Below are 22879 nucleotides of genomic sequence, written 5' to 3'. Positions count from 1 at the left end.
GTTAATTTATAAATTCTCCAAAACCATGAAACCACAAGGATAAACATACCATTTAATTCTACCTTTCCCTTAACATTAGTTCCTTTTCTAAACTACATTCATAGTAATTATCCTTACAATCCATGAAAAGAGGACAGAACTTGTAAGGTGTCATCAGCTGACAAGGTAACTAAAATATTGGATTTGCAGAAGTTTGGTCTTGAATTATTTAGTACTAAATGTGTGACATTTATGAAAAAAAAACAAAAAACAACTTTGGATGAAAACAGACCTACAATTCATAGGACAAGATAACACTTTAGATAATTAATCCCAAATAGCAAAATCGTCCTGTGTACGGGATTAGTTTTGCTTTTCCTCATTCATCCATCTTTCATCTGAACATCCTTAAAATAAAAACTACAGTTAAAAACCTGTGGAAAGTCAATTAGGCACTGAGTCTTGGTCAAAGATGTGAGGGAGCATGTTGGGCTTGCTGTGAAGGCACAATGGCCACACTCACTTCTTTCTAAGGCAGCAATTTCTTGTGTGGATCAGTTGTTTGTGTACACATGTCCCTGGTGCTTGACACATGCTTTTGCATGTATGGATCACAACTAAGATGATATAGCGACCCACACATGTTCCTACTGTGTCTCTTGCCTCTGTTGGATTCTCTTCTGAAGAAGATTCCAAGCTTTCAATACCTTCAAAATAAAAGACAATGGCAAATTATAGTTATTATATAATACAGTTATTATTTTATAGACTCAAATTGTTTAATGTCATGCAGATAGGCGGACCCCAGATTGATAGAGTGATGCGTGTCTGACCTGTTTCCGAGTGACCTCTGGTTCCCACAGCGTGCTGAGCACTACGTTGGCGTGCTCTACTTGCTTAGTGTTTGACCACTGGCTGTGCAGCCTGCGCAGGGCATCATCTGTGCTCACACCGTCTCTCTCCGTTATCCTTGACACCGCCTGAGAGAGGAGGGGGAACAAGAGGAAGCAGGACAGTTGGGTAAAGAACGAAGTTTATGGTCTTTCTTTTTTAAAAGTCAGTGTGTGTTGAGTTTGAAATTTTGAAACATTGGCGCCCCCCAGTGGTGGTATAAAAAATGCCATCAGGCTTTAACTTCTGCTATACAAATAATGTACTGAGAGTTCTTTAAAAATATTACTCTTTGCTGCATCCTGCTTTCAGTGAGGAATGCTTATATCGCAACTGACTTTTGCTCAACTGCCTCATAAAAAAAGATCGTAAATACCTTTTTATATTATGAGAAGCAGCCGTCACCTTTACAACAGCACATTTTCCTCACAGTCACTCATGCTGTTGTGACTCCATCTGTGTCCCATCCCTTACCTCGTCCTCTGGGATGACGGTGACCCAGACCTCATGGACCATGTCTGTCCAGCCGGCCTCCAGGAGAACTGCTGCATCCACCACGCAAACCTGTTTACCTGCAAAGAGCGAAGCTTCACGTGAACACTGGGGAAATCTCTTCTAACACAAAGCGTGGGGGAAGTTCCTTTATTATTATCTGTGTCAATACAATCCTTACATTAGCCGAACTAAAAGAAAAAAGGTTTTTTTTTTTATTCTTCTTGGATACACTGTAACTAAACCCAATAGCCTAGACCCACAAAACCTGTAGACATGTTTGCTAACATACAGTTCTATAGTACTAAGGTTAATAAATGTAAGCTCAAACAGTACCTTCCTCTCCGGATTGCCTGATTGTGTTCTTCACCAGAAGTGCGATCTCAGGCCATACAATATTTGTTAGGGCTTTTAACCTCTCCTGCATGAAAAACAGCATCTTTGGTAAATTGTCGATACACTGTGGTGTACTGTGACATGTCATTTGCAATGTTGCAATTCACAAACATTAGTCATAATTGTCATATTACCTGGTCTCCAAAAACTTTCTTTCCTAATGCTCGTCTGTTTATAGTATTGTCTTCATTCAGAATATCTAAGAGTGAAAGAAAAAAACAACCTGTCATTGCACTGAAATGCATGAGATTTCATACAGTATAACATTTACTAGTCAAGATGAAAACTGCAATGTCATTTAAAATTATGCTACATAATACTATGGTGTTGATTTAGGTCTTTGATGGTGGATATAGTGTCCCGTCATGCTCAATATCTTAGACATCACTAATCCAATGTTTAATTTTTAGAATTTAACAATAATGTTAAAGTGCATAAACTGTTATTATCAGATTAATGCTGCAACTAATACTACGAGTCAATATATAGTCATTTAATCATGGCACAACCCTGAGGAAATCTAAGGTAATTTATCTGGAGCTTTATCTGGAGCTGAACTTCTGCAGCACTTTCTTGTTTCTTGTCAGTCAGACTTGAGACAGGGTAGTTATGGCCTTTCAAAGTTTCAGATTTTAACATTTCACTGTCCCACCTGTATCAGCCCTGGCAGGATAATGTTTGACAATAAAAGTGTGTCTTTCAACGTGCAGCTTCTCTGCTGCAGAACATGGTTTCTTGCTGGGAGTGGGTGGTGAAGATGATCGCTTGGCAAAAGCTTCAAGCATGGTGTTTTACACGATGATAATACACCCCCTGAACAGCGCTACTTCTTCAGGGCAGACTGGATGCTACGATTAGCAGGGCTAGCTAGCTAGCATACTAATTTTATTACAAGAAAAGAAATGATAGAAATAGAAAGAAAACAAGAGGGTTGCTTTCCACAGCTGGAGACAGCTCTTGGCGAGCAAAGGAATTAAGTTTGATGCTGAACTCACAATGTTTCTTCTAGACTGGTAACTAAACAGCTGTTAATGCTATAAAGTGAGAGCACAAAATTACATAGAACTTCTTTAAAGCAAAGTCAAAATGGTGTAGTGGTGTCTGAGAAATCATGTTCGAAATTAAATTTTTCAAAAGATCATTGACCCTACTGTAACCCTAAACTGTAGAAAATAGGACGTTTTTGATCATAATGCATGGGTAAATATCACAGAGGAAAATAAATTATGGGACTTTCGAATTCCTACAGCAGTGACAAGAAGAATTGCTTTTAAGTTGAATGATGTAGGATTTATGGCCTTTTATATTTTAAAATTTTGACCTCATACTACAGTGCTTCATTATGCTGTCATTCAGCGAATCAAAAAGCTAAAAGCCAGAAGTCAGACCATCGACTTTCATCAAAATCAAATCAGTGATGTCTGAAACGTCATGACTCTGACCTTTACTTACTACACTGTGCTCATTCAAGTGTTTAAATACTGAAAACAACTATGCAAAGGTGCATTATGGTCTTATATTTCATCAAAGTAGGCCGACTGTGTGTAGGGTATCATAAACAGATAGATGGCACACCTCTAGCCATGTTGATTTAATAATTACATGTCCTGGAGGCAAAGTGTTTCCTCACCTGACCCAAATTCTTCAACCACTCTGTGATAGGCGGCTGTGCCCGGCTGATACACCTCATGGCCCAGCTTGTCACAGTCAATCCGGACTGCTCCCAAAGCCTCCAGCTGCTTGGCAATGGAGCTCTTTCCGCTGCCGCTGCCTCCTGTCAGGCCAATCACGTATGGAACGGGAGGGAGATGAGATGTGTCCTAGCACAGAAGAAATCGGGGGACACAAGGGTGTAAGACATAGAAAACAAATGATGACATACCTAGAAATATCACAGCATTAACACAAGACCATTAATAATCCAGGCACAGAGGTGATGATAACTGTAAATTTGGACTGACAAGTAACACAAACTCCTCTTTGTCTTTGATTGTCACCAGGGACAATCAAAGTGAACTCAATGTACTCGAGCCATTATCACGTCAGTCAGATTTCTTCTAAACACAACCTGTTGGACACCATTCCTTTCCAGTGAATCTGTAAACTAATGAACATAAATCTGGCAAATTTCTGACACGATTGAATGATATAAATTATATTTCTTCCTGTAATGAACTGAGCTGTCGTTTTAATTCTACCTCTTTGCATTAAAATGGTGTTATGTTGCAGTTAAAGAAAAAAAAGACACTTGTACTTTGTCATGTGCTGGAAAGAAAAGCTGTTACTTTTTACCTGGATGAGACAGTTCCTATTTGAAGAGTTAAATATTAAAGTTTCCAAAGAGCGATCTGACCCTTGTTCCAAAATGCTCAGCTGCCATTTTTTGAATGAAAACACCATTCTACACCTACTCAAAAGCTGCGAGAACATATCAAGCCAATTAAATGTTTTTCCCCAGTTAATTAAAATCCAGTTTGACTGTTAGATTTTCATAACGAGATGCTGTGCAGAGGAATTTCATTATACAAAAATAAACTCGGCTCAGACTCAAGCTGACGTTTTTTTGTTCAAGTATAATTTATTTTTCTTTCAAATCTAATGAATTGTAATGTATTTTGTGTGTTTTTTTTTTTTTTTATATATAGCTATTCACTTCTTTAAAAACCAAATGAAAAAATTGCATACAGCCCTTTGCTTTACTTGTGATTTCCTAAATGTGTTACCATTAGTGTACATTATCCTCCACTGAAATCCCTTATCAAAATGTAAACATTTTTTAAACAGGACCTACTTTAGCCGGGGTAAGGAGGGTGCCAAGGAGTCGAGAGCGAAGACTAGAGGAGCTGATCTTCTCTTCCTCTGTCTCAGTGTGGTGGGCGTCTTTAAGCAACTGGATCTCATGAAGGACAAGAACTGGAAGGCCCTGGTTTAGGACACGGAGAAAACATCAAATATGTGCCAACATGCAGGTTAGACTCACCTATATGCTATGCTTTCTGGAAACCTCTAAGTGTTCTTTAATAAGTCACAATAAAATGATTTTTAAAGGCAATGGACAACCCGCTACCACAATGTCATCGTGGCAAAAAGTCTGGCTCCACTCTTCTAAAAAATTCATCTATAGCTCTGAATATAAATTCCATATTAATATGTGTAAAAAGAAATTTCAGAAACTCGTTTCAAGGTGTAGTCATGGCCAGTTATTTGCTGTCGTTAGAAAAATCTAGTAGCCCCTCCCTATGGGATAGACAGCCATCCACAACTGGGAAAAGTCCAAGTAGAAGAACCTAAACGCTGCATGTACAGTGCTTACATTATGTAATATTTAAAACTTGTACTTTGTACAATTTCATAACTTACATTCTCAATGCGCTTCTTGTTCACAGCCTCCCCTCCCTTTCTGGTCTCCTCGCTAACCACAATGCACTGCAGCAGGGGGTCAACCACAGACACTCCAAAGGGGTCGTCAAGGGGCACGATCTCCACCTGTAGTGACGGTTTGATATCTTGCAGGAACTCGCGCAGAGTCTGGACCCGCAGGGAGTAGGGCTCGATCAGCTCCTTTAGCACTTTTTCTGAGGACAGGAAGAAAAGGATGCCAGGGGGGGATTCTGATTGTCGTTTTCACCGATCATCAAAATATGAGACATTAAGTGAATACACAATCCTAAATGGGAATCCTCAAAATGAGCTACTCACTTTTTAGCATCGCTTGGTCACACACGCCAATAAGGAACCTTCTATTGGCTAACAAACATGAGATGTTGAGCAGCGTCTTGTGGGCCCCATGGAGTCGGTCGAACGTCCCCCCTACCACCACATGACTGTAAGTTTCCAAAGGTTCTTCCTTTTCTTCAGGCTCTTGCAGCCCTTCCTCCTTCTCCTGCAGCCTCATTAGCTGTGGGTGAAGCAGCACTGACGGCAGGCTGGGGCTACAGACGTAGCAGTGGCCGGTGTACTTCTGCAGACACTGGGTGACCTGATGGGACTGACCTGGGTCCTGTAGAGGAAAGTCTGTTAGTACCACCTCCGGGGAGTGAGACAGAGGCTGTGGAGTGGGGAAGGGGCAGTTTGGTATCGTGGCCCCACTGCCAGCAGCTGACTGAGTGCGAACATTGGTCAACAAAACCCGAATATCCAGGTGCCCGCATATATCCGCTGCATTGCTGTAAAGGCGGGTGATGAGCGTCGACAGGTCCACTACTGGTGGGATGAAAACTGGTCGAGGCTGGCTCCCACTTCCCAGGTTCAGCCCGGGGTGGAGGTGGACGTACAGTGTGCGCTCTACAAGCTGAGCGGCTGAGCTGAGCACTGGAGCGATGCGCAGGGGGAGAGTGTGTAGAGGAGACGTCAGCACAAGGATGCCCGTGCTGAACATGGACATGTTACTGGCTGATATCACAGGGAATTCACAGCTGTCACAGTATCTGAGAAGTTACAGTCAGGGGATGGGAAAACACTGAAGAGGATGAAAGAGAAACACAAAGTCAAACAATATGTCTGTTGTATTTTACATGAGCTTATCCAGTAGGTTTTAGGTTTTAATTGTTGAAAAAAGTTGTTCACCACTGCTAAACCCACATACAAGAAAAACGTACAGGACTTCGTCTTCAGAGATGACAAACATTTAATTCTTATTATTAATTATGGGATTGCAATAGTTTCTGATAGCAACCTTTTAAAAAAAAAATGTTAAATTTTTTTTTATTGCATTTCATTAAAAATTGCTTCTCACTATTATTTGAACCTTTTTTTTTTTCCACCTTAACCGAGGTTATCCCTCTTGCATCACTTTGCTGACAGGGCTGCTAACATGCTAAAAATAAATAAATAGCAAAAATTATTTGGCCCGGAACCACCATAAAATCTGGGCCAGATCCGCACAACAGACCTGGGCCGGTGTCTTTTTGCACAACGGGCCAATACCGGCACAGATCCATTTTTTGAATCTGGGCCAGAACTGGGCCGTCTCCGAATCAGATGAAGATTCTTTTATGGTGATCTGGCCCAGATGCATACTGGATCCGAAGTGGATTTAGCCCAAATGAACACTGTGACTTTCCAACGTTGTACATTGTGTCTATGTTTGTGCGGTGTTGTTGCCATTCATGAATTGAATCTGTACATGCTACAGGTGTGAGGTAACTTCCAATATGTTCCTTACATTTCAGGAGTGGAGTCACAACGTAATTTAGAGCTAAACGTGTTTACAAACAGCTGCTTGACGCACTGTTCTTCATTTCTCATCCCACCCACAAGGAACCTGACTGGACAGACCCTAAACCTGCCCATACTATTGGCTGCTATTACAGTCGTTGACCAATCAAATGAGAAATGCTTTGAGCATGAATACACAGTTTGTAACAAGGGTCTTGAGCTGGAAGTAGTTCAGTGTTTAGCCATTATGACTTCTAGCTTGCTACCTAGCTGCTAACAAAAGGGCAACCGCATAACTGTTCACACGATGTTTGACAGCCATAAAAAATGTAACAGTGTCATTTTTTACATTAGCAGCTGACAGTTTGAACCGAAATTAACTTGTCTGTGTATTGGAAAGTCATAGCTAGCTAGCTTTATAATTCTACCATCACATTGCCTGTAAAAACTAGCAATAAATACTTAATTTTAAAGTGGTCCTGCTCCTGGAACAAAATGAGAATAGCGAAGTGTTATTTATGACCCTGCAATCTCAGAGCTGTCAGTATTTTGTTACAAACAACATTTGGTGCGGCCCATATACACAGCAAATTTGAATCGTTATGAACTGACAATCTGGCAGATAGGCAGCACTTACATTTTAGTATGAGCTTACCTGCACCGAGCAAATCTAAAGCGATGTGAATAACGGCTGAATCGTGCAGTATGGACGCAGAACTGCACGCATAACTACTGAACAGAGCGTTTTCCTGATAATCTTCAACGAGGAACTGTCTTATCCAGTCCACTCCAGTCCAAATAGCTAAGCAGCCACTAGTGGAAGTCACTCACACATGAACTGGGTTGAGTAATCACGTGACATTTTACCTGCACCCTGATTGGTTGAGGAAAAAGCCGTTAAATATGGGACATGTAGTCATGTCCGCTGTTAAAAATTTCCTACAGCTCTTAATAATGTACTTTTATTTAGATCGATAAATAGAAATGTTTTCACCTAGTTGCCTAACTGGACCTCAGTGCAGTGGTCTACATCCAGCCTTATGGATCTATGATGTATGTAATGTTATAGTTATAGTGCACTCATACTTTTCTTGTTTTTTTTAACACAACCAGGACTCATTCTTATTACTTTTTAAGTTGATATGACAAACTTGTTAGAGAGCAGTTGCCTATTTACACATCCAGCAGATGTAGATCAACATTATACAGTAGCCCAATACATAAAAAAGCCCCCAAAATATAGTAGTATGTGGACAGGAGTGTATTATTATATGCTATATTGCTTTTGGGAGATTGGATGGCTAGAGGAGGAGGTTTTTGAAGAAAAATGAACACAGTTGATTCAGGGTTGTTACCATTAGAGACAGGTCTATTTTAATCATATGATCCAAATGATATTTTATTTCTGAGTCTCTCTGTTGTTGTTAGAGTAAATGAGTCACTAACAGACTTCGCAGAACTCCTGACTCTTTTTCCACAACCTCCAAGATTCACAATGATATGCTGACTCCTATTGTCAGATGTAATGCACAGAAACAGAACTGTATTAAACAGTTTACAATAAACAATAACAAGTAATTCTTGTTCTTTCATCCTTTTGAATGTTTTTCTCCTCCTGTTCCTTCCTCTTGTTCTCTTCCTCCTTTTTGATCATTGTCTCCTTCTGTTCCTTCTTAGTCATGTTCTCTTCCTCCAGCACTCTGCTGTACCAGTCGTCCTCTCTCTGTTCCACCTGCTGCACTTCCCAGCTCCAGTCCTCTCTCTGAGCCCTCTCCTGCAGACTCGCCTCCAGTGCTCCACACCTGGCCTTCCAGATGGGAGTTCAGGTTTAAGGTTAACATCATCATACAAGACTTTCTTTGTATAATGACCAATCAGAGTAGACCTGAAAGTGAAAGAACATACTCTAGCATTATATCCCATTAGATTGGGATTACTCTAATTTGCAGGATCCTAAACCTGTGTGTGACACATTAATGTATTAATACTATAATACTATTTCACATTAAGCCCATAACACATAAGTAATTATTTGCACGTTAAAACATGAGCATTTTTAGCAATCACAAAGATTGAGGCAAACAACGACCCTTGCGGAAGATTTTTTTTTATTTTTCAATTTATACTTTGAGGCCAACAATTTGTTTTTACAAAAATAATAAAAAGAAATTAAGTGTTATCTCCATACTGTAGAAAGAGTTGCATGACGAAGCCCTGGGGTTAGCTGGGCAGAGGCATTGCATAATTAGCAAAAAAGGACATCAACAAGTAAACACAACATATTCAAGTAAAAAGTCATGTAATCACAATGAAGTCACATTAAAGCCTGGTGGCAATTGAAATTAAGACTCTTGCTGGGTTTCATTTTTGGTCAGAGGAGTCAAACTGAACTCATGCAACCAGTCCTTCTCATGGACTCTGTAGTTCTCTTCAAGACATTAATTGACAGCAAAGTGCTCAGTAAGGTTTAGAGAACTATGTTCCCTTTACAAAATTCAAGTTGGTATTGAAATGTGTGAGGAACTTTAATCAAAGTATGAAATTCTTGATGGTGAGCCTGCGGCATCAGGCATGACATCTTCAGTGGATGTATGTTTATGAACACCTTCTGTTCAGTTTAACTCCCCTGCTCCACATAAAGCCAGTTGAAATATATTAATTTACTTTCTTTTCGCTGGTGCTATCACTGGCAGCTGTGTCATAATGGCACTTCTCCACACATCGCCTTGGAAACCATCCCCTTACGCGTTCTCCCACTGAAAGCCGAAAACAGAAAGAAAGGAGCCTGTAAATGTGAATTTAAAAACATAATTTAAACAGCAGAAGCATCTGCAATCACTTCTTTCATTTTTACCTTTCATTTGCTCCTCGGTCAGAACTTTGTCTCCATACATCCACCATCTAAAGAGAAAAAAAAAAACACTGATGAAGAGAATTCACATGGACAAAAGCAATAGAATTTTTAACACATTATTTGTGTATTCATTTTAAAGCCTTCATTGGAAGCATAGCCAACCAGGCTCCTGGACAAACCACCATTATGAAAACTATTCTGTGTGGATAAACGTACTTGGTGCCACGGGTGGCTAGGATGGTGTCTCCCTTCCTTAGGGGGATCCTGGGCTCCTCAGTGCAGGGGGTTCTGAAAAAGGTTTGGAGACCCTTGCTGAGAGGGCAGCAGGCTCCGTTATAGTCCTCCACAGCCCGGTACTGGACCTGCTGGCCGAGGCATACAGGATATCTGGTTATTCTATTGCTCTAACAACTAAATTCAGGCAAGATGCAGTATGTGTTTATAAAGTTACATTTAAATTAATACATCTGATAAATCTGATAATCTGTGTTATATAATAGTGTTTTTTTTTTTTTTTAATTAAAAACAGCCAATATCTACTCTGTGACTTTTTGGTGAATAATACAAATGGGGAGGCATCACTTTTTAAATCTCAAACTTTTCTCCAAAGTCACACAAAGCATAGACAGTCCAGCCTAAAACCTATTCTTGTGTGTCCATGTGTAAATCAACACCAAATGGATTTCAGAACACGGACTTGGCAGGTACTTACACTTCTCACTCGTTTATCAGCTTTCTGCTTCAGTTGCTCAATCTGTTTAAAGAGGAACAACACAATTAAAGCCACTATTGTTTGACAATGCAACTTTTATCTCACTGTTAAGGACCAATCACAGTACCTATTGGTCTAACAGCATTCTCCACAAATTAAAGATAAGTTATCATATAATTTATAAGATAAAAAGACAAGTCATTGTGCACACGGGAAGTGTAACAGACAAAAAACAGCAGTGTGAGAATGACCAAAAAACTGAAATTACAGTTAAGGTGTGCTGGTGACACTTGGGGTGGACTGGCCATTCAATGCCATCACCCCTGGGCGTCCCTGACCACGTGAAGACTTGCTTGAAGTTCAGCCAGCGGCTCCCGAGGTCATAAGGGAAGACAAACTCCTCCCCAGTTTGGTAGTGCTGTATTCTGTCTTTGGCCTAGTGGAAAAGACACAGGGAGTGGAAGTGTGTGTATTTGTGTCAATGGGATCAGGTAAATGGGGTGGTATCAAATTTCTGTAATCAGTGTACAACATTGTACTGACAGACAAACCCTAAAACTTGTGTGCCTTGGTCATAAAAGTGACATCTTTAATTCAACAAACTTCGATAACCAATGTTGTACATGTTAATTCTAAATCCAATTCAATATTGTGTGAATAAAATGAAGCCCTCATTTTAGATTATTGCTTTTAGATCACTCAAAAAGAAAAAAAAAGAAAAATAGTCATCCATCTTAAATTACACTAACATCACAAATTTTCTTCACAGAACAAAGTCACTGGAAATCAGAGAGAGAGAGACTGACCTTTTCCTCGATCCAGGACTCGATCGAGGTCTTATTTCGAAGGATGACCTTCATCTGAAAAGCACAGACTGTTTCATTATCAGAAGAAACTCACATTTTCTTTTATAAATATTTTATTATTGCACCATTGATTTCTCCTGAATATGCAATGTGACTGCTTTTAGGAATTTGGGATATTTAAATGGGCCGCAAAGACAGCCCTCAATTTTTGCTGTACCCTTTCTGGCTTTGCAAATCTCAGTAAGTACTTTGTTAGCTGTCATTTCAATCCATTTCTAAATTCCATGATTCCAATTCCAAATATTTTTTTTGTGCTATGTTCTGTGTATTTGCTCATTTTATGTCTCACCTATACATCTCTTTGTTACAGTATTTGCAAGTAAATGACAATGAATAGGGATAAGCTGTGCATTTGTTGAACCGAGCTGCATTTTTGCATTGGATATACCTAAACCTAATGTGATTAAGTTAAATATCACATTCAATACCCAACAGCTTGTGTAAACTGAAAACACCAATGCAAGCCTTATGACAAATTTACCTGTATGAAGAAAAGCATGCCAACAGCAATAGTGGTGCCCAGTGCCAAGCCTAAGGCAAAGAGTGTGGCAGCAAAGGCGGGCACACTGAAGGGCATGAGGGGCTGGAACTGACGCACAGCACTCATGTCGATCTTCACTGTGCTCCACCCAAATGATATCTGCAGTGAGGACAAAGAAAACAAATTGACGTGTGGTAACTTCAGTATCGAATGATAAAATGAATTAGGCTGCCTAGAGAAAAGCTGTGGTGATAATAGGCCATCAAAAGCGAGGCGAAGTGGGGCTAGGAGACTACTGACCCTCTCATAGAGCTGCGTGTACATGGTCATAATGAAGATAATGGCAGCGTGTGAGCAGCCCAGAGGAGCCAGCAGCAGGAAGCTGGTGAAGTAGGTGTGGTTTTGATGGCCACAGCAGTTGTTTATCCAGGGGCAGTGGTGGTCCATCTTCATCACACACCTGTGGGAGGGGAGGCAGAGGAGGAGAGGAGTGCCGGGGGAATTGACTGGTTGTTTGGGAGGACATAGAGTGACAAGTTCATCAGCACACTGCATCTATTTTCAGAGTAAGATACAGATTTATGTAACAGCTGATTGTCCGCGTGAATGATAATTATACAAATCTAAATTTAGTCGCTTGGTTTACCTTGACAGGCCTATCCGGGTTCTGTATTTGTGTCAGTTCTTGTTTACTGTAATGTGCAGTGATTAGGAGAATTCAAGTGTGCACTTCAACCACACAGATACTTTACAGCACTGCGGAAAAAAAACATCCACTGAAAGAGTGCACTTCACAGCAGCAGAAAATACACAAGCAAGTTCTAGTTTGATGTGCTGGAAATAGCTCAGGAATTTGCTGTAGTGGCTCCATCTTTGTGCTGTTTTATTTAAGAGTCCATCTCAAATGTGAGAGAAAACCTATTCATACTTTGGTAATAAATGTAGCTACCTGTTACACTTGCGACAGTGGTGGGACCTGGGGGCCTTGTACCCTTGGCACACTCTACAGTACTGTAGGTACTGGGTATCCTGTTGATTCTCCTGTTTCGGGATAAACAAATAAATGCTGAAGTCTGATGCAACTTTCCAATGATTAAATGGTTTCACTCTGTGTTACATGGTACCAAACTGTTCTTTACACTTTCTAAACAGACGTAAGTGAAAAACGTAATAGGTCTTACCGGTCTCCAGCCAAGAGGGATGTACCCAGGTCCAACAAACATAGCATTGAAGTAGTTGTAGAGGATGAGGACAGTCCAGTTGATTAGCATGATGAAGTTAATGCTGCCTCCTGTTGTGTCTAGCGGCCAGTACCAGATAATGGAGTCCAGAATTGCCATGGTGGAGCATATAGCAATGACAGACAAGGCTATGATTGGACCCCAGTGGCACAATCTCCGAACCTCATGGAGGTTCTCAAATGTCACAAAAGTTGACAGGAAGTTCATTTTTTTTTCACCACAAGGTTAGTACTAATATTTTGGCTGTTGAGTTCCTGAAAAATGTATTGACCAAGCTTCAGTAGTGTATTACTTTTTTTCTTCTGCTATCTTGCAAAGTCAGCGGTGCGGACGATGCACATATTTTTCCTCGTCTTCTGAGTACCCGGCAACTGGCCTGGTCTTGAGTTACTGGGGCTCTCTGTGTCCCATTGTTCCTTGCCCTAGCAAAGAGCAGCATCCTCTTCTGCCAATCTTCGGAGCACACTATCCTTGTGACTAACTCAATTTCCCCATCTAAGACGAAGAGAGAGGAAAATTTTAGAACAGCAGAATCAGTGATGCTACATTTCATAACATGATGAACTACAGACATTGGCAGCAGTTATGTGTAGCTATGTTTGGTTTCTTTTTTCTAAATACCAATGAATCCAAAGGTTTGACAGATAAACCGTCTTGAGCCTCCTCCATGTGTTCAACTGATCATTTCTGTTGTAGTACACATATCAGTAGTTGTCAATTTACTGAGTACATCTACCTAAACATATTGCAGTCAAATACAACAGTCCTGTAGTAACCTCTGAAGATTATGATTAAACAGAAAAATGTTTCCAATTTAAAGTCTAGTCTGACGGATATATATGAGGTTAACATAATATCAAAATCTATATATATTTCTCCCACTCTTGCGTTTGATGTATTTTTTTGTTGTTGACGTTTTTTTTATTTGGGATATCACAGTTCTTTCAGCACTGCCATGTTGCAATATTGTCGATCAGGAACTTCCAGAAATAACCAATTAGAATAAGTATCTTATTCGGTATCGCAAGGCACAGTAAACGCGATAAACATATAACACACCAATATGGGTAGTGCGGCACATCACAGCCTTTCTAGAGAAGTGAAACATTGTATGTAAATCCACAGTTTTTCTCAGCAGCGACTTAAGTAATTAGCTCATGTTCCTAAGCTAGCTAATTCGCGTCAAGAAGGAAACACTGCAACTCTATATGTAACACTATCTATTGCATTCACAAGCCAGACAAGTGAGACAATAAATAAATAATGATCCTCGATAATTTAGGCTTTTATCTTTGGCTAAAAAATATGATTCATTTTAGCACCAGGGCTAACAGTTAGCTAGTTAGCTAGCTTGCTCACCAGCTTGTCAAGACCAACGTATCAGAGTGGACTGTGGCCACAAGGTGCAAAGAGGAAACGCGGATAATACTGCATATTAAAGATATAACAAATGCTTACTGGTAAACGTAAACGCACGGTTTTTATGGATGGAGAAAAAAGCTGTCACTTTAAATGACCAACCTGGCCACTTCCTTGTTGATTTTCTTCAGTTCCTTCTGTGTACAGACAGGAACCTTTCTCATGGTGTCTCAGAAACTATTACCCTCAACCCCTTGCGGACACTTTTTAATTAACCAGTTTATTTTTTTACCGTCACAGAACAGCGAACATAATTTATATATTCACATAACTAAAAAATAATTTCAAAAAAATGATCGTGGACAATATTTTCTATCCAGATGCTGAACCATTTTCAGTGTCGGAAAAAAGAAAACGAAGTCCAGGTCTTTGCCGAGCATATTACACTGCAACTCAAGGAAGGGACTCCATTCGAGCCTTGTTGTTATTATTCTGAGCTAACTGTCAACCAGAAAGCCACCTGTTTTAAACTTAAACGTCAGCATGTCCTCAGACTTTGAAGCCTACGAGCAGGACTTTGGAACCATCACAGCAGAAGTAACTAACAAAATTGGCAGAATTCCCAAACTAAGTGGAGGTAAGACAGTCGTATTTTATTAGCTGGAATCGCTGAGTTGGAGCTAGCTATCAGTTAGCTGGCAAGCTAACGGTACCCAGGTGTAACTTACTTCATCAATATACCATATTATCTTAGGGTATAATGTCGCACTAAATGGTGAACCAGCTATAGCTATTGTGAAACAGCTATAGCTATAGTGTTTTTATAGCGGTGTATAAAAGAACCATATCACCTGTTACTGGCTGCTTTATTAGCTTGGTATGTCTTTAATTGATTCAGACAGTGTGAAAATGGGAAACAACAAATAACATATACGTCATGTTTTCCACTGGTTAAGATATGTATGCTTTTTCAGTTTACTGCCTCAAGCAGGTCTTACATAACATTATCTAACAGGGTAGTAATTGCTGTCACCTTACAAGAAGAGGTCAGACCTGTGTGGACTAAACATATTTCTGGCAGACATTTTTACTTTTCATAGCAGGAAAAACACAGGTATCATTAATAATATTAATCAGGGCAACGCCTGTGACTGTGAAATTTAGTATGTCGGTACGAAAAGTAGATGGAAAGATAATTTACATAATCTCACATTATATGTCAGCCAAATGACCATCAATGTCTTCAAATGATAGTACCTAGTCAGTCAAGTCAATATCTGTTATTCCACATAAAAGCTCTGCTTTGTTGGATTTGTTTTGTATGGATAACTAGTTTCTTGTATTCTCCACATTACACCCATGTAGTCATTTTAGTTTCTGTACTCACATGGCTGGGTCTGGGCATGTCAGCATATGTTACAAAAATTTAAAGAGCATGTTTACACTGTGAATAATTTTTCTTGATTAAAAGTTTATGTTTATCATGTTCCTATCAGTTCCTATACAGTGAAGAAAGACAAAAGGGGAAGAGAAGAGGGGATGACATTGAGCAACAAAGATCAATCTGATTTCAAGTTGCAACAAAATGACGGGTATTGAGTCCCACTCAGAATTGCTTTATTCATAAAGATAGTAAATAAATAGTACCTAAACTATTTTCTCATTGTGACTTAAGTAAACATTGGAAAAACTTTGTAACAACAATCTAACATAATAAATAGGTGCAGTGGCGCACTCATGCCAGCAGATTAAAGCAGATGTATACACGGGTGCCAGCAGGCACAGCTTTGTATAAAGGCCAAAGAGGATGTGATTGATCACTTGTCCATATGGTATTGCTGTACTCATTGAATTGGGCCTAGTGACACAAGCTTCAGTCTTCAACCTAAAAAGGCTTTAAGGCTGACAAATGTTTCCTTTTTATTTTACTGTACATCATAATTTTTAGACCATCCATATTTAAGCCACAAATGAGAAAAACAATATTGGCGACAAGCAGATGATTACAGTTAGTATTTACAGTGTACAAATAATTCTCAAGAGGGCTTATATATGGCCATGCTACCAACTACACACAATAACTTTCCTCAGTCAAAGTGTGTTGAGTAGAACTGATGCACCTATTTTACCCAGTCTGTTTCTTGTCAATATGTTTTTCTGTTCTTCTAAAAATTTATTTTGATTAGGTTTTAATATTGTTCATTCAACATGCTGTCCTGGCATACTGTCAGACACTATATTCTCACATTCAAACACATGAATTGTTTTCCCTGCTACATATATAAAGCCGTTAAAAACACACATCATCACTCGGCCATCGTTCGGCCATACACAGCTTAAACGCTGTCTTTCAATGCACATCCAACCTCATAAATTTGAGTTACCATGTCACTTAGAACTTATCCCAGTTAGAGGTGTAGGTAAAATAGTAAACAAGTTTGCATTGATCCAATTATATACAGATAACAACTCAGCCAGTTTTTGATTCCAGTTTTAAACAGCAAAAAGTTTAAGTGGAATTTTACAGTGTGAAATACACTACATATATATACAATACAGATATGTGTAAAATATTAAGCATATTTTACACATGAACTGGTGTAAAAGAGGTGGCCAAAATTGTATTGTCTGCAACTAGTTGACTACTGCTCCCAGTTTAGACTAGTAGTTTTAGTTTTGATCGTTAAAAAATGCTTCCATCCACTTAGGATGTTTATCTTCTACTCTGGGCTCACACTTGCTCATTGGTTTTTCAAAGGGCACTGCCTCTCACAAAACCTCGGCTAACTGAGTATTTCTGGTTTGGAATTGGCATCTTTGAAGATTCATGGCAGCCCATTCCACAGAGTAATTCCACATTGCTTCCTCTCGCCATCTGTTAACTGTGTCAGAGTAAGCCCATATGAATATGTACAAAGCCAGGAAACACACTGCAACCATAAGTAGTTGTTCTATGTGTTCTGCCACCAACAGAATAGTTTACAGTTGAATTTCAATTCCCTTCCTTCTCATTAAGGTTTTTCTTCTCTTTCTTTCTTTAGTCCCTCTGGCTCTTCTTCCTGAAGTGGCTGAATTTTGCCTGTGGTTTGACAGCCCTCTTTAATACGTTAATATAGCTCCAGACAAAGGGCTTTTGTCATTGCTGTTGTTGTATCTCTCTATTTCACATGTGCACAATTGCTGATAATGGCCATGGCATGTGGAAAAAATGTCCTTGACTGTCTTCATTCATGTAACAGTCAAATGAATGTGTGTTTATATATTTATTTATTTACCATCCCCCAAAAACTAAGGTTCAAGGAATATTTGAATAAGAATACAACGAATTGTTAGGCCTTGTTCCATGAAACATGAATGTCATTTTTTCACCTTTGAGTGTTCATGGCAAGAGATTGCCTGTCAATCATTGCAACTCAAATACAGAGCATTTTTTAAGATAAAAAAAAAAAAACAAACTCTTGCCAAGCTCTATTTCTTCGTTATTTGCCTTACTTCTGTGTACAAAACTCCTCATCCGTCCGTCAGCAGGTTGTAGTCTTGATAAAAATCCATACATATTTCACAGCCCTCTGGCTTGGGCCTGAGTTTGAGCAAGAATGCACCAGCTCACCTTTCAATGAATTGCCTCTGGCTGTTTACTGTGTAGGTTGTGAGGTTGGACATGAATTTTAGGATTTGCAAAAGATAATGTTGGCCCATGGTGCTTGAGAAATGAAGATCTTACCTTAGCCTTTTTATGATATTGCAGTCCCACAGCTGACAGCCTTGTGATTTGCTTTGGAGTTTGAAGTTTTGTTGACTTAGACTTTTCATTTACTTTAAATGCTGTTAGTTATAAGGTTAAAAAACTGTCATATTCTGATATGATATTTGATTCATTTGATTAAATTTTTTTTCTGTTAAATGATTACATTTAAGAACATATCTGAAATGGTGATAATTGAAAATAGAAATATTTGAATTGATCTCTTTTCTGCTCATATTGTGAATACTGACATACTGATATCCCAAAATGATGCTAAAACTGATTTCCTATTGACTGTCTTTGCAAAGACATGAAGTGCTTTCTTCAGTTTCCTTTTTCTGCTGATGAATGCTATTGGCTGAAATTGCATTGTGTTTTTTCCCCAAATTCTACATACTAAGTCTAAGCAGGCTTTGAAGTATACTCAAATCACACATTCTAAATGCAGGCCTTTTTTTGAGTGTGCTGCTGATGGACATTAGTCTCCCACAATGCAGTGAAAATAGGAAATGGAAGAGCTGCTCACAGCTGGAAAGAGTTAAAAGTATTAAATCTTATGAGGACCACTCTCTTGAGAGGTTCAATCAGCAGGGACATCCCAAAGTCTTGGACTGATTGATATCATGTTTCACTTACTGAATCTTAAAATAAAATGGTATTTTGTTGTTGTTTTTTTGTATACAAACTGCTAAAACAGTTGATTGTTATTTTTATTATATAGTATGAATTTGGGGCACATCAACTGCCTCACTGGCTCACTGACCCATTGTTAATGTTATTGGTAACACCTGTGCTTCTGTGAAATAGGCTTATTCATTATTGTAATATCGCATTCCTTGTTGAGGGGATTTTCAATATTAACAACTATACACTAATATGAGACTGTAAAAGGTTACATATTTCTACTGTAAACTTTGGACCAGGGTTCATTTTTTAAATATTAAATAATTTGTTTGATCTCATTTCATAAATAATGTTTAGTTCATCTTAAAATTTAGAAAATAATGGCACATTCCACCACGTTATCAGAGCTTACACTTGTGTCTTAAAACAGTTTGTTTTGTCTGACTGTCACATATCTTAAGTGAAAAGCAGACAAATTCAAACATTCGAGAGTCACTAATCAGTATGCTTACACATGGCTTTAACAATGACTTAATAATTGGTGACTATTCCTAAAATTTAGGTATTCAATTCAAACATATTTTGTCGTGTATTTAAAAATTTTGATCACCCTTCTGTCCTTTTTTTATCAGTATGTTTGAATAATGATGCTTGATTGTTAAACAAACAAACCAAACCAAACCTCTACCTTCCATGTGGTTTACTTTCATGGCAAAGAGCTAATTTCAGAACAAAGACCAGTTCTTGTATGTGGTGATGTTGCTGCCTTAAATAACAATGGGATGAACTGTAGTTTACACACTTCTTTGGAACTCTCGCCAGTCCTAATGAGTTTCAATGGGTAATGTGGAAGAGCAGCCACGGGGTGAGGTGCAGAACGGTGCGTTAGTCATTCTGAGTGGGACTCATACTTCTGGCAAGTGAGCAAAGCTGACACCTCCCTTCCCTTTGAGTTGGCACGAGGTGTCTCACTGCTCCTCAACAGAAACCAACAAAGGCCTCATAGACGCCAATAACTAAGAGACATCAAATGTTGGCTCGTCGTGTGGAGAGAATGTGTAAATATATCTTCAAATGTGTCCTCGTGTGTTGTTTTCTCCCAGTCTCTTTCTATCTCTCTCCCCCCGTCTCTTCCCCTGTTGTGGGGGAGTTAGGTTGTTGTCATGAAGCGCTGTTCCTCTGTCGGCTGATCAATATGTTGCTGTTTTTTTTCCCTTTCAGAGGAGAAGACACAGCTGGTTCTAAATGTTGACAAACAGCTTGAAGAAGTCAGAGAGTTGGTATGTCTTTGATCAGTAATTTTCTCCTCTTCCCATTTCCTAAATAATGAATTTGTGGAAAGAGGGAGGGGACAATTTTCACTGGCACCAGACAACAGCACCTGTATTATCCTGGTGGTGACATGACATACACATACACACACACACACACACACATACACACATACACTCAAATCACATGGCAGAATGGAGGCTTCCTCCTCACATGATTGCTTTCCCATAATCTGCTTTTAAGTGACACCCCTATGACACATTTCAAGCCATTATCTTGAGGTGGGAGTCTTCATGTTGCTGTTTAGAAATGAGCAAAGTCACCTGACAGAGACAAATTGTTGTTGCAGTTGTCTTGTTATGTCACAGTGATTGGTTTCCTCCAAATCCGCCACAGAGAGACCTGTCTAGCCATGCATCAAATGTACTTTTACTTCATTCACAGTGACATTGTTGGGCCTATGCATGTTGCAACAATGAAGGGGCCCTCATATTTGATTGTGTATTTATTTACAGAACATCCTTCCTCTGTCACAACTTTTAGCACAGCTGGGTGATGTGAGCGGGAGGCATTTTGTTTTTACAATCAACATTGGAACATATTGATGTTAATGCAGCTGAAGTAACTCATTTCAGAAAGTTTAATGTTTTCAGAGTTGTCACAATTTCTATCTGGAGCACCTTTTGTCATAGATAGTAACATTTTTGAGAGACTTAGCAATGCAGCATTTACAGAAATGTGTACATAGTAAGAGAAATATGATCATTAGAGAATAGTGCAAAGCCTAGAATTTTTTTTAAGCATTTGTTTGAGAGTGCCATGAAAATGATTATAATTAAAAGTACACATTTCACCAGGTTGGTTCATTTACATTATGATGTAAATTTGGATGAAAATGAACTTTAAACCCGTCCGTTTTATATCCCAAACAATTTCATAGTAAAATATTTGAAATGTTTGGTAAAGTAACTGGATTGTTTTGGGGTTTTAGCTGGAGCAGATGGACCTGGAGGTGCGGGAGATTCCCATCCAGAGTCGAGCCATGTACAACAGCAGACTGAAGAGCTACAAGCAGGAAATGGAGAAGCTTGAGAAAGACTTTGTAAGTACTTAAACATATAAGAAAATCTTTAATTATCATTGAAATGTTATAATGTCACTGACATTTAGCAAATCCTCTTAATAAGTATTACCCCAAAAGATGAATTTATATAACATAACATACTGTATATACATATGCATACCTAGTTAAAAGTTGTCTCAACCAGACGCATTCTCCCTTACACACATTCTTACACACACAAACAGACCTATGCAGAAGCTCAGTGGTGCATCCACTGAGGTTAATTCATTGTTTGTATTTGAACTTGCAACTGATGCCTATTGAGAACAGGTTGTGTGTGTGTTTGTGTTGTTGCTGCAAAATCTGGCCTTGTTTAGTAATTCATAAATCACTGTATGTCTTGACTCCATCCCTAGCCTCTATCAAAGCTTAATGAGCAGCCCAGTCTTTTGGGTCACTTGCTTTTAGTCCACAGTGTTGGCTTCAGTACTTCACTTAATCAGTAAAGTCATAGAAATAAGCAATTATCTGGTGCGAATCTAGAAGTTGATCAGTGGCTTGTTCTTATCTTTTTATCATTCTTTGTCTTTTCTGACTTTTCTCACTACCCTTATGTTAAATATATTAAATATATTTTAAAATATCATTGTTTGTATTCAGATCTTTATCTTACAAAAAGATATGTATCTTTAATGATACCTTTTTTTTTTTTTTTCTCTCATCTGCTGTTGTTTTCTGTTGTCAGTTTTGTTGTGGTGCTCACATGATAATAAACCTGTAGTGTGAATGCAGCTGACCTTGAGCTCGAGAGCAGACGAATCCTCCCACAAATCAGATATGATGTGAAATAAATCCACAACCTCACATTGGGATGGACAAATAAATACTGAATCGGACATGTAAGAACTTTTTAAATAAATTCACAAAAGGCTGACCTGGGACAGGTGCAGTATTTAACCTTGTTGTTAATGTGGCTTCAGTATGGTTTTGTTACCTTTTTAGATTTTGGCAAAATAGTCAACAAACTTTGAACTCTTGAACTGGATTGAAGGTTTTTTCCTCTCAAATGTGGACTTTTTCTCTACTTCGATATAGCTAACACTTGAAGGAAATGGTAATCACTGCAAAATGACTGTTAAAAATGCTCAGTTTTAGACTAAAGTAAAAACATTTTTATCAAAATTGCAAGTGTAAACTTTTTTTGTTTGTTACAAAATGAAAGTTTACACAAAATAGAATGATCAATATATAGCTAACTTGATAATTTGAATATTCTTAAACATTATCTAAATTATGACATAAAACTCATATTGATCTTAACATTGTGTCTCATGTAGCCCATGCTCTCCTCTACCACTGACAAACAAAGCTAATCTGAATTGAAACCTGCTTCTTTTTCACTTCGGCACTTATTTCACTTTATTCATCAGCCCAAACATTTGTTTAACATCATTAATCACAATATACTTTTGAAAATCTATATTGAATCTCTGACTATTCCAAATGCAGAACAAACGAGCAAACATGCATAAACAACCCATGTGCATGGAGATATCATGTGCTAGTGATCTGTGAGCACACCACTGAGATGTGCTAACTGAGATCACAGAGGAGATCTCTGTGCCAAGACAGTTTGCTTTCCTCACCATGGGCATTTAATTGGCTGATGATTAATCTTTAACTTTTCTTCTCCCCACACTTACCGTGCTTAATCATCAAGCAGTTAACACCTGCTGTGGCTGGTATT

General features: G+C 38.8%; 3 protein-coding genes across 10 annotated transcripts in view; 1 reads left to right on the top strand and 2 right to left on the bottom strand.

Annotated features, from left to right (window-relative positions):
* Positions 1-376: 376 nt before the first annotated feature.
* On the bottom strand, positions 377-7718 carry coasy (CoA synthase). 2 transcript variants are annotated; one of them, XM_023409114.2, is made up of 10 exons: positions 7571-7718; positions 5458-6217; positions 5119-5333; positions 4550-4681; positions 3389-3578; positions 1893-1957; positions 1699-1783; positions 1345-1442; positions 813-959; positions 377-686 (listed from the first exon to the last, which is right to left on the bottom strand). In XM_023409114.2, the coding sequence occupies exons 2-10, from the start codon at positions 6140-6142 to the stop codon at positions 627-629; spliced, it is 1677 nt and encodes a 558-aa protein (XP_023264882.1). In that variant the 5' UTR covers positions 6143-6217; positions 7571-7718; the 3' UTR covers positions 377-626. The 2 variants fall into 2 exon arrangements, 1 of the variants encoding a protein (XP_023264882.1); XR_015437440.1 differs by lacking the exon at positions 377-686 and having other exon boundaries at positions 842-959; positions 1247-1442.
* A 1288-nt stretch (positions 7719-9006) lies between these two features.
* zdhhc6 (zDHHC palmitoyltransferase 6) lies at positions 9007-14725 on the bottom strand. Of its 5 annotated transcripts, none has more exons than XM_023409065.2 (11): positions 14591-14725; positions 13010-13564; positions 12778-12869; positions 12129-12288; positions 11829-11987; positions 11288-11341; positions 10750-10917; positions 10482-10523; positions 9986-10134; positions 9770-9816; positions 9007-9671 (listed from the first exon to the last, which is right to left on the bottom strand). In XM_023409065.2, the coding sequence occupies exons 2-11, from the start codon at positions 13274-13276 to the stop codon at positions 9571-9573; spliced, it is 1239 nt and encodes a 412-aa protein (XP_023264833.1). In that variant the 5' UTR covers positions 13277-13564; positions 14591-14725; the 3' UTR covers positions 9007-9570. The 5 variants fall into 5 exon arrangements, with proteins under 5 accessions (XP_023264833.1, XP_023264832.1, XP_023264836.1 ...); XM_023409064.2 differs by having other exon boundaries at positions 14528-14661; XM_023409068.2 differs by having other exon boundaries at positions 9986-10131; positions 14528-14661.
* Positions 14726-14834: 109 nt separating this feature from the next.
* Positions 14835-22879, top strand: part of vti1a (vesicle transport through interaction with t-SNAREs 1A) — a 111976-nt gene continuing 103931 nt past the window's right edge. For 2 of the 3 annotated variants that reach the window (XM_023409195.2, XM_023409197.2), the window contains exons 1-3: positions 14835-15065; positions 20019-20077; positions 21061-21171. In XM_023409195.2, coding sequence (XP_023264963.1) covers positions 14972-15065; positions 20019-20077; positions 21061-21171 — 264 coding nt within the window. In that variant the 5' untranslated portion in view covers positions 14835-14971. The remainder of the gene's footprint in view (positions 15066-20018; positions 20078-21060; positions 21172-22879) is intronic. The other variant, XM_023409196.2, reaches the window with a different exon arrangement.

This window comes from Seriola lalandi, unplaced genomic scaffold (assembly GCF_002814215.2).
Source record: "Seriola lalandi dorsalis isolate HSWRI2012SDOR001 ecotype SW California unplaced genomic scaffold, Sedor1 jcf7180002054383, whole genome shotgun sequence".
Lineage (NCBI taxonomy): Eukaryota > Metazoa > Chordata > Actinopteri > Carangiformes > Carangidae > Seriola > Seriola lalandi.
Note: the sequence above shows the minus strand (reverse complement) of the source record. Positions and strands in the feature narration are given on the sequence as shown.